The 11,758-nt window shown below is 40.7% G+C and overlaps 1 protein-coding gene across 4 annotated transcripts in view; it reads right to left on the reverse strand.

The window, feature by feature from the left end:
• Positions 1–9,287, reverse strand: part of LOC114031900 (DNA repair-scaffolding protein-like) — a 556,996-nt gene extending 547,709 nt beyond the window's left edge. For all 4 annotated transcript variants that reach the window (XM_027847097.1, XM_027847098.1, XM_027847099.1 and 1 more), the window contains exon 1: positions 9,197–9,287. In XM_027847097.1, coding sequence (XP_027702898.1) covers positions 9,197–9,244 — 48 coding nt within the window. In that variant the 5' untranslated portion in view covers positions 9,245–9,287. The remainder of the gene's footprint in view (positions 1–9,196) is intronic.
• Positions 9,288–11,758: the final 2,471 nt, after the last annotated feature.

Here is an 11,758-nt window from a genome sequence, read left to right on the forward strand (position 1 = left end):
CAAGTTCAAATCTTCCTAGAAGGGTAGTTGTTAGGAAGGACTACAGTCATCAATGAGTTTTAATCTGTGAAATAACTTTTACACAACAATGAGGCTAAAGAGATTGTACTCTGCCCTCTAAGAGGCTTTCAATGTAGTAACAACATCTAAACTCTGATGCAAATCTTGAGTAGACTTGCTTTAGAGAAATAAAGCCTTGATCAAGGGAATGCTCTGTTATCTCCAGATTTCTAGTCCTTAGGTAACCATCAAACTAGCAGAGCTTGCCAAAAGAAGCAATTGCAAGAAGGTGGAAAAGAAACTATTAAAAACCATGTGAAAGATTGCTTTCAATTTCTTAATAACCTTCTTCTCCTGGATCCATTTTCCTCTCTAAGTTTTCATGACACTGCTCTCTCCTGGTTCTTCTACCTGCATGCCTGTTCCTTCTCACTCTCCTGGGCTGGATCTTCATCCACATCATACCCAGTAGCTGGGTAATCCCTAAAGCTCTGTCTTGGGCCCTCTTCTCCCTCTATACCAGGGCTGGGGAACTTTCTCTAAACCATCTCACTTTATTTCATCAGCTCCTCTGGGTTCAATTGTAATCTCTATGCAGACGACACCCAGGTCTATCTATCTAGCTCTAGTCTCTTTCCATTTGGGTAACTTACAAAATCTAGAAGAAATTACCACAAGTTTGCAAGAATAACCCTCATTCCCCAACAGATAAACCATCAAAGGATATAAAGAACTCTTCAAAGTGTTGTCTGTATTCTTTGGACTAGACCTATGATTTTCACCAGAATAGAGAACTTATGCTGTAAAAATTCCTCTAACTCATCAGCAGATCATCTGGAACTTAGTCTTAGAGAGTCACCTGGAACATTACGAAATTAAATGACTGGCCTATGGTCAGGCAGCTATCATAGGGAAGATCTGAATCCATATCTTCCTAGATCATATGAGATGATGTATATGAAGTGCTTTGCAAAACTTAAAAACCTATAGAAATATTCGATAACACCATTTATTTCTGACTCCTAGGTGAATCCTTGATTTACTATACCATGCTGCTTTTTGATAAAGAGAAACTGTTCATAATCACTTGAAAATAGTTCAAACTTCTTACTAAGGAATTCAGACTAAAGTAACATTGATAAAATTGACAAATAATATTTTTGAAAAACAAAATTCTATGTGAACAAAACTGTGTGGCAACAAGCACACAATTTACACTGCAAAGATACAGGAGTTTACTGAGGGGGGAGTGACATGGCCAGACCTGAGCTCTAAGGAAAATCATTGAAATCTGGACAGGGAATGGGTTGGAGTGAGGAGAGATTTGAGGGTGGGTGGTCAGTTATAAAGCTATTTGAATAGTCTAAGCAAGAGGTGATGAGGGCCTGAATTAGAAATGGTGGCCATGTGAGTATCTAATTCTAATTCAGGCCCTCATCACCTCTTGCTTAGACCATATATTAGAGATGTTGTGAAGGTAGAAATGACAAGATTTGGCAATGAAGTGGTTATATGGAATGAGTGCCAGTGCCCTGGGTGAAGATCAAGGCAAAGGAGACTGAGAAGGAGCAGTTAGCACCCTATAAACTACAATATACTGCCTCTCTTCTGCTGTAAATTCATTAACAAGGATCACTGCTAACTCTGGGAAATGGCAGTCTCAGTTGAATGATAAGGTCAGAAGCCAGACAGTAGAAAATTTGGAAGATGAGAGTAGAGGCATGCAGAAAGTCTTGAGAAGTCTTTCTCAAGGAGTTTAAAGGAGGAGGATGAGGGGCATAGAATAATACTTAGTGAGGATGTAGGATCAAAAGAGAGGGTTTATAAAGTATAGGGGAGACTTGGCTGTGTTTGCAGGTGGTAGGGAAGGACCCACTAGATATGGAGACTCAGGATCAGAAAGAAAAGAAAGGAAGAATGATAGAAAAGGCAACCTGCTAGAGAAGACCAGAGGGGAGTAGATCAAGGATACATGTAGTAGGGTTCATCTTGACAAAGAGTATGGCCACCTATTCATCCAAGACAGAAGTGAAGGAAGAGACAATGGAGTAATATGTTTGAGTAATATGAGAGGAGAAGAAATTAAAATTACATTATCTCACATGGTCTAGAAAGACATGGATTCAAATCCTTCCTGTGATAGCTACCTATCCAAAGGCCAGTAATTTAACTTCTTAATGCTCCAGGTGACTCCCTAAGACTAAGTTCCAGATGAGCTGCCTGCCAATGGATAGAAGAAGTTTTGACACCAGAAGTTCCCTGCATTGGTGAAATCATAGGTCCAGTCCTTAAAAAGAAAATGAATTAAACAATATAGAGACTTCTTTGTAAAATACCTCTTTTTTTTTTTTCAGTGTAGTCTGAAGCAAGATCCTTAAGTGGGGGTGGGGATGAGGAATCCCACTAACATATGTGTGTCTGTGTATATGTATGTGTGCTTGTATTTACACAAACGTGTGTATGCATGTATGTATAACTACATATATACATTTTTGTTACGTATGGACATATGTTTGTAGATATAGATATAGATATCTTACAAAGATGTTACTAAAAGGTGGAAGGAAGACCTACTGGTATAAAAATATTCATAGAACTTTTATTTGTAATAACAACAAGCAACCTCTATGTCCTACAATTAGAAAATAGTCACATGGGGGCAGAGCCAAGATGGCAGAGTAAAAGCAGTGACTTGCTTGAGCTTTCCCCCAAACTCCTCCAAATACCTATAAAAAATGGCTCTAAACAAATTCTAAAGCAGCAGAACCCATAAAAAAGACAAAGTGAAACAAATTTCCAACCAAAGACAGCCTGGATGGTTGTTCAGAAAGGTATATTGCGCCGGGCTGGGAGAGGAGCGCAGTTTGGCATGGGCACGCAGGCCGCAGAGACCCTGAAGCAGCCCTCACAGGACTGAATCGCTGGCAGCTGTGGTGGTTTCCAGACTTCTCAACACACGAAAGCAAAAGACAACTTAGAAGGTCAGTGGGAAAAGTCTGTAACTGTAGTAGTGAGACAGGAGTGCAGGATCCCAGCCCCATTCCTTGGAGCTGAGGCTGCTTCCTGAGCTTCTGGCCCACAAACTGAGGGGAAATCAAGTGGCTGATCAGAGGGGGATTGCAGGGATCTCTCTGCTGGTGCAGTATTCTCTTGCTATGCCCATGCTTTGATCTGGGTCACAGTTCTAGGTGGTGGTCCTGGGGTGAGAAGGAGCGCTGGCATGGTGGAGTTTGTAGTGGCTGTGGAGAGGAAACCGTCCTTACAGTTCCAAGACAGAAAAGAGTGCTCACAGACCAGAGCACAGGCCAGGAAAGAAGTAAACACCTCGCCCTTGATCATAGCACCTTGGAAGAACTAAAAATTCCCTAGAAATATCTCTGAAAACAGCTGCACAAAACCCCTGAAGCTTGGGACAGTACATTCTCCACACTGGAAACAGACCTCTACCTTAACAAAGAGTTTATAACTCAAGTAATTGGCCAGGATCACGAGCAAGCAGCACGAAAAGAGTCAGACTTTATTATCTTACTTTGGTGACAAAGAAGATCAAAACACACAACCAGAAGAAGACAAGGAAGCCAAAGCTCCTACATCCAAAGCATCCAAGAAAAATATGAATTGGTACCAGGCCATGGAAGAGCTCAAAAAGAATTTTGAGAAGCAAATAAGAGAAGGAGAGGAAAAACTGAGAGTGATGTTAAAGGAGACCCAAACAAATACTGAAGAAAATAACACCTTAAAAAATAGCCTAATCCAAATTGCAAAAGAGGTCCAAAAAGCCAATGAGGAGAATGCCCTAAAAGGAAAAATTGGCCAAATGGAAAAGGAAATCCAAAAGCTTACTGAAGAAAATACTTCCTTAAAAATTAGAATGGAGAAATTGGAAACTAGGGACAATTTGAGAAATCAAGACTCTGTAACACTAATCCAAAGGAATGAAAAAATAGAAGAGAATGTGAAATATCTCATTGGAAAAACAACTGACCAGGAAAATAGATCCAGGAGAGAGAACTTAAAAATTATTGGACTATCTGAAAGCCATAAAAGTAAAAAAAGAGCCCAGATATCATCTTTCAAGAAATTATCAAGGAAAACTGCCCTGATATTTTAAAACCAGAGGGCAAAACAGAAATTGAAAGAATCCACCAATCACCCCCTGAAAGAGATCCCCAAAAGAAAACTCCTAGGAATGTTGCAGCCAAATTCCAGAATTCCCAGGTCAAGGAGAAGATATTGCAAGCAGCCAGAAGGAAACAATTCAAGTACTGTGGAAACACAATCAGGATAACACAAGATGTAGCAGCTTCTACATTAAGGGTCCGGAGGGCATGGAGTATGATATTCTGGAGGGCAAAGGAGTTAGGACTACAACCTAGAATCACCTACCCAGCAAAACTGAGTATAAACCTTCTGGGTAAAAAATGGTCATTCAATGAAATAGAGGACTTTCAAGCATTCCTGTGGAAAAGACCAGGGCTGAATAGAAAATTTGACCTTCAAATACAAGACTCAAGTGAAATATGGAAGAGGTAAACAGGAAAGAGAAATCATAAGAGACTTATTAAGGTTGAACTGTTTACATTCCTGCAGGGAAAGATGATATTTGTAACTCATGAATTCTTTGTCAGTATTAGGGTAGTGGGAGGGAAAAAAATTATATGTATGTATAGATGTATAGATAGATAGATAGATAGATAGATAGATAGATAGATAGATAGATAGATAGATAGATAGATAGATGACACAGGGTGAGTTGAAGATGAAGGAGCGATATCTGGGAAATAAAATTAAGGGGTGAGAGAGGATTATACTGGGAAAAGGAGAAAGGGAGAAGTAGAATGAGGTAAAATATCTCACATGAAACAGACAAGAAAAGGCTTTTACAGTGGAGAGGAAATGGGGGAAGGTGAGAGGGAATGAGTGAATCTTATTCTCATAGGATTTGGTTTAAGGAGGGAATAACATACACAATGGGGTATGGAAATCTATCTTACCCTACAGGAAAATAAGGGGGAAGGGGACAAGAGAGCAGGAGGTTGATAGAGAGGAGGGCAGATTGGGGGAGGGGATAATCAGAAGCAAACACTTCTGAGGAGGGACAGGGTCAAAAGAGTGAGTAGAATAAATGGGGGGTAGGATAGGATGAAGGGAAATATACTTAGTTTTTCACAACATGACTACTATGGAAGTGTTTTGCATGACTCCACATCTATAACCTGTCCCAAGATGCTTGCCTTTTCAATGAGGGTGGGTGGGGAGGGAAGGGAGAAAATTTGTAACCCAAAGCTTTAAAAACATGTTAAAAATAAAAAAAAAAAATTTATATAAAAAAATAACCACATAAATGTTGATATAATCAATGTAATATAATTGTGCCATAAAAATATGAAGAATACAAAGAAAAATTAATATGGTAGGGTAAGAAGGGTGAGGAAGCCAGCTTAGATAGGTTTCTATTTCATTGTGAGCATTTATACCTCAGAAATTAAAATGGTCTCAAATCAGAGTTTGATTTATTGTTTTATTGACTGTCCACTTAAAAAAGTGTTAATGCAGATTAAATTTAAAAGTGTAGGTGGCTAGATAGCCCAACTGATTAACATTTACCAGCACACCCACAATTGCTCTATAAACATTGTTCGAGCTCAGCAGGAGTGCTACTGTAAGCTCAAGAAATGAAGTTATGACCAGACTAGAGGTCTGGTGAATGAAGGTTAATAAGAATAATAATAACAACAACAATTTGCATTTATATAGCTCTGTAAGGTTTTCAAAGTGCTTTACATCCATTACCTCACTGGAGAGTCACAACACCCCTCAGTGGGATAGAAGAAGTAAATTTGCAGTGAGAGAACTGAAATTTACATCTCAGCTATAACACTTACTACCTATAAGATAAGTTACTGAGCCTCTCTAGATCTGTTTCTTTATTTGTAGAATGAGGATATTGAAAAAAGTGACTTTTAAGGTTCCTTCTAGCTTGGATTCTATGATATGTTACAAGTATTACAAATAGAAGACAATAAAATGAGAATATATACATTGCCTACTGCTATATATAAAACAATAGCAAGGAAATCTAAGAAGCATACAGGCAGAAAAAAAGATTGGAGGGGACACAGAAAAAATAAATCAATTATTATTTCGTTAAAATTTATAAAGCTGTTTTCTTTTCAGAAAAATTACAAATAGCACGGAATTTATCATTTATGCATTACTTTATTCTTTCATTCATTGATTTTGTTGATAAAGTTTACAATAAAAACAATTAAGATGACAACAACCTAATATATTGCCATCAATGAACAATTCCAAAACTAAGTTCAGATTCAATCCCTGAACAAAATATGTAAAGTTTCCTTCCCATCCAAATAATCCCTTGCATTTGTACAATAGAAAGATTTTAAAAAGCTTTTTTCACAACCATTATTCCATCAAAAGTATTAGTTGAGCATAAGCAAATGTACATACACTCACAATGTGATTATTTACATTCATAATTCCCCCCGATTAAGCCTATTCTCTGTACTTCCTATTCCACCACCTTATTTTAGGCCCCTACCAACTCTCTCCTCTTTAACACTGAGTCACAGAAGCCCAGGAATATCAAGTGATTTGACCCAGGTCACAGAGCAACTGAAACTAAAACTGAGGTCTCTTGATTCTTACTACAAAATTTTTTCCATGACACCTTACAATTTCCCCCCAAAAAGTTTCCTTTTCTTTTATCCAAAAATTATTTACTAAGCTCCAATTACATACAAGGTACCGTGTTAAGAGCCATAGTTACAATAGAGTACATAAAGAACTCAAATACAATGATAACATGGGACAATGACCCAATGAAAATGGCATAAACAAAGAGTGCCATAGAAATTCAGAAGGTGGCTGACCTGATAAAGGCATGAAACAAATGAAATCTGATCTGGGCCTCAAAGGATGGGTAGGATCTCAACAGAGAGCTAAAAGAATATTCTAAGGGTAGCTAGGTGGCACAATGGATAGAGCACCAGCTCTGGAGTCAAGAGGACCTTAGTTCAAATGCAGCCTCAGACACATGACACTAGCTGTGTGACCCTAGGCAAGTCACTTAACCCCAACTGCCTCACCCAAAAAAAAAAAATATTCTGGATGGAAAGAATATGGTAAGGAAAGACAGGAAATGTAATGAAGGTATAGAGTAGTTTGATCAGGAGAATAATTGGAGACATATTAGAAAGGTAAGGTAAGACCAAACTGTGGTGGGGCTTTGAATGTCAGGTTAAAGTCTGAGTTTTATATCCTAGGAAACTGGGTTCCACATGGGCTTGAAAAGATTAAAATGGTTGTAGAAGATATCAATGGGATAGCAAAGTATAGAACAGAGTGGAGACAGGAAAACTAGTTTGGAAGCTATTATCCAGGGATGTCATCTGAGTTGAAACTGGGGTTGGGGGCAGGGGAGGAAGGGAAAGGAAAAATGCACACAATTTGTGATTGTTAGGATGGAAAGAAGGGGGGTATAATCAGCAAAAAAGTGAAAAGGTAAGGTTTCAAACCCAGATGACTGGGGAAAAGGCAGTTATACCCTCAACAAAAGTAGGGAAATCAGCAAAAAGAGCCTGGAAGAGGGTAAGGAAAGGGCAGAAGTGACATGATAAATTTAAGTTTAATTATTTTAAGTTTAGTGGAAAATGTGGTAGAGCTGTCCTACAGACAGCCGAAAATCATAGGATTATAAACTTAAAGTTGGAAGGGACCTCATATCATCTAATCCATCCTATTCATTTTACAGGCCCCTTCCTACCTTTCCAATTTTCTTACACTTTAGTCCCCTCCATGTACTCCAAGATCCAGCAACACTGGCCCACTTCCTGTTCCTGGTACATAGGACCCTCCATCCCCCAACTCCATGGCTTTTCACTGGCTGTCCCCGTCCTGGAAAGCTCTGTTTACTCATCTTCACCTTTAGGCTCCTTTCAAGGCTCAGCTCAACTCCCATTTTGTTGAACTAAATCTATAAAACTATGAACAGAAAAGCTTTAGAACGACCACCAAGAAGGATGAATGAGATAACTGAAAGAATTAGGATGCAATCTACAAAACTGGTCATCTTAAACCACCACTTTAATAGACCACTCTTGCTTAATGACCTATTTACACAAGAGGTTTTCTTTATTTTTTTTTCCCTTTGACAGTCTGATAGGGCCTATGGACTCCCTTCACAGAATAATGTTTCTTAAAAATTGAAGGAAATGCTAAATGTCAGAGGCTAGTGAAAATGAGGATATACACTTTTTTTCCCACTCCAAGTTCTCTGACCCCTTCTGGAATCTATCCATGGGGATGGGGGTGGGGGTGAAATTGTGGATCCCTGGGGAAAACCTCTGATGTGGAGAAATGCATAGAACTCGGATTTCTCTTTGGAGACTCCCAGGAGCCCCAGCTAAAAGAATTCACACGTGTGTGCGTGCAGGGTGCACGTGGAGAGGCCACGCTTGAGTCTGGAACTCTTTACACTTGAAAATTATTGAAGATGCCAAAGAGCTTTTGTTTATGCAGGTTAGGTCAACTAGTATTTTACTTGAAATTAAAACGTCTTAGAATTATGAAAACTTGGAAGACCTCCTGAAAGGGTCTCAGGGAACCCCAGGATCACACTCTGGCAACGGCGGGTCTACGGGCTTCTGTAAAACGAGGGGGTTTGGACTTTGACGTCTTTAGTTCCTTCCAGTTCTAGATCTATGAGTATTGTAAAGCTTTGGAACAGCTACTGTGAAGGATGAATAAAGGATGAATGAAAGGACTGCCAAGCGACAGGGAAATTCCAGGGGAGGGCTGGAAAAGGCTCGACATGCTCCCGCCTCGGGTCTTAGTCCCGCACTGGCCCAGTTCTAGGGCTGACACAGGAGATGAAACGCAACAGGTCGGGGCAGAACTGTTCTTCCCGCCCCCCCAGCCGGCGGAGCCAATGGGAGGGCTGGAGCCGGAGGGGCAGCGCCCGCCGCGGGGCAGCCTGGGACTGGTAGTCTCTAGAGTCTAGAGCAGGCCACGCGGAGGGGGCCGCCTCCTGACTGACAGCCAGCTCTGGCTCAGCGGGCGAGGATGACCGAGGGGAGGAGGAGGGAGTAAGCACTTGGCTGGAAGCGGGCCCAGCAGGTTCGTCGCCCGCCGCTGGAGCGCGACCCTCGCTCCTGCTCCCGCCCCCATACCGTACCTTCCGGCCGCTGCGGCAGAGGCGGCTGCTGCTACCGCCACGGGGCATCTCTCCGAGCGCCTCCGTCACGCCGGGGTTGGGGATGGGGGGAGGGCTGATAGGGAAGGAGGGGAAAAGAGAATTTGAGATGAACTCCCCGGAAGACCAAGAAAGAGAAGGCGGAGCACGAAGCAGCCCAGCCACGCCGCTCCCTTTCTAGCTTGGCGCGCTGCTGCGCCTCCCTCTGATTGGCTCGCATGAGGGGAGGGGCGGGGCTTCTCTCCCAGTCAAGTTTCCCCATAGAGATCTTTAGCGCCAAAGAAGAAAGGGGCGGGGCGGGCTGCGGTCGTGCGCATGCGCCAAGGCCGCAGCCCCAGGCCCGGGGCTCTTCTGTGGGGCTGCCTGCGGGGGCGTTTCCTAAGAAAGAAGGTCATTACTTCGATTTGAAGGCAAAAGGGACCCTCATCTTGAGGGAGTCCTTATACCCAGTTGGAAAGAGAGGCTTCCACAGTCCTGACAGCCTAGGGAAACATGGGAAATATTGGAAAAGTCGATGTGGCGTTTTCCCCCTTGGCTTCTTGCCACCCACTCATTCCTTCAAGTATTCAGTAAGCATTTATTAAGCCCCTACTGTGTATCAGGCATTGTGCTAAGCGCTGGGGATATAAAAAAGGGAAAATACCAATTGCATGATAGCCAACCAAAATTTGAGGAAAAACCATAGTAGAGAATGTTGCTCAGTCAAGACCCACTCTTTGTGAACCCATTTGGGGTTTTCTTGGCAAAGATACTGGAGTGGTTGGCTATTTCCTTCTTCAGCTCATTATGCAGATGAGGAAACTGAGGTAAATAGGGTTAAGTGACTTGCCTAGGGTCACACAGCTAGTAAGTATCTGAGGAAGGATTTGAACTCAGGAAGATGAGTCTTCTTGACTCTAGCCCTGGCTTTTTTTCCACTTAGCTGCCCTGAGTAGAGAATGGGTTTTAACAAAAGGCTAATTAATGGCAAGTAAGAAATCCATCCATTTGTAATTTTGCAGAAATACTAATTGCCTGATAACCAGCTATAATTTGAGGAAAAACCTGAGTAGAGAATGAGTTAATTAAGTTTGAATAAGTAAGAAATCTGCCTAGCAGTAATTTCATTGTTGTGCATAAATCCCTCCTTAAATTTCTTGTGTTCATGTTCTTCCATAAAACCTCCTTTGAGAGTGGACCCAATATTGCAGACCTATCTCTGGTTCTTTAAAAGCTCAAAGGTACCAATGTGGCATTTTAGCTGTGTATCTGTTGTCTCTGTTTTTACAGAGGATCATGAGATCATAGATTTAGAATGGAAGGAACATTAGAAGTAATCTAATCCAGCCTTCTTATTTTACAAATAAGTAAACGGAGACACCAAGATGTGAAGTAATTTGCCCAGTGTCATACAGTTATAAGTACCAGAGTCAGGTTTTAAACCCAGGTTCTCTGACTTCCGATGCAGGCCTCTTTTCTACCACACTAGGTTATTTCTACAACCTACCTCCTTTTTCAGTCACATAAATCTTGATGATGTCTTTTATGCCACTCCATCACAAGTCAAAATTGGTCATATGTTGCAGTCTCTTTGCGTTGACCATGTGAGCAGTCATTGCCATTTGAGTCTTTCAGCTTTTGTTTCTTTTGAGATTTGTGATTTGTAGCCACGTATCATCACCAAGAGAATGTTAATATTGAGATAAGATATTGCTTCAGCAACCAGTTTAAAGTCATTAAAAATAAAATCCTCCAAAATACAATGACTTCTTCTGGTTCATTGTCCATTTGAAGCAATCAACCAAAATATAGAAATTTATAAATTATCTGGCAATTCGTCCTGAACTGAGCAATATTAATTTTTTTTTCTATCCAGTTGAAAGAAATCTCTCAAAACAGCAAACTGAAATTAGAGATCTGCAGATTAGGTTATAAACTTGAATAAGGCAGACAACGAGACATTTTCTCCAATCCTCAGAATGTCTCTACTCTCTCCGAAGTAGGACATATGAGCAAGCGATAAATCAATTTCAATTGTCTCCAAGGTCTAGGACGCCACCAACCCTAAAGAGGTAACAGTTTGATGAACTAACAGCAGAGAAGGCCAGTCCTTAAACTCTAAAACCCTAACTAACCACACTCACTCACACACACACACACACGCACACACAAGAAATCTACCCAGAACTCTGAACACAGAAAACAAAGTATTAATCAAAATAATCCACAGATTGCATCCAGGGGGAAAAAAAAAACCTGTGCAAAAAACTCCAAGACATACGATGGTCAAACTGAACACTTCCAATTATAAAACAACAGATTTTGTAAACAACCAACAGATAGACTTTTAAATATAAAGAGAAGGAAATTTAAATAACACAAGACTATTTTTCATCCACCAGAAACCTATGTAGGGAATGGAAAAATGTGTTCCAACAAGCAAAGGAGCTCCAAATACAACTCAGGGTGACATACCCTGCAATTTGAGTCTAAACATTAATGGAAAAAAGATAGATATCCAGTTTTAAAAAGAGGTATTTGAAGCACTCCTAGAAAGAAAACCAA

The sequence above is a fragment of the Vombatus ursinus genome, unplaced genomic scaffold (genome assembly GCF_900497805.2).
Source record: "Vombatus ursinus unplaced genomic scaffold, bare-nosed wombat genome assembly UNPS02015255.1, whole genome shotgun sequence".
Taxonomy (NCBI): Eukaryota; Metazoa; Chordata; class Mammalia; order Diprotodontia; family Vombatidae; genus Vombatus; species Vombatus ursinus.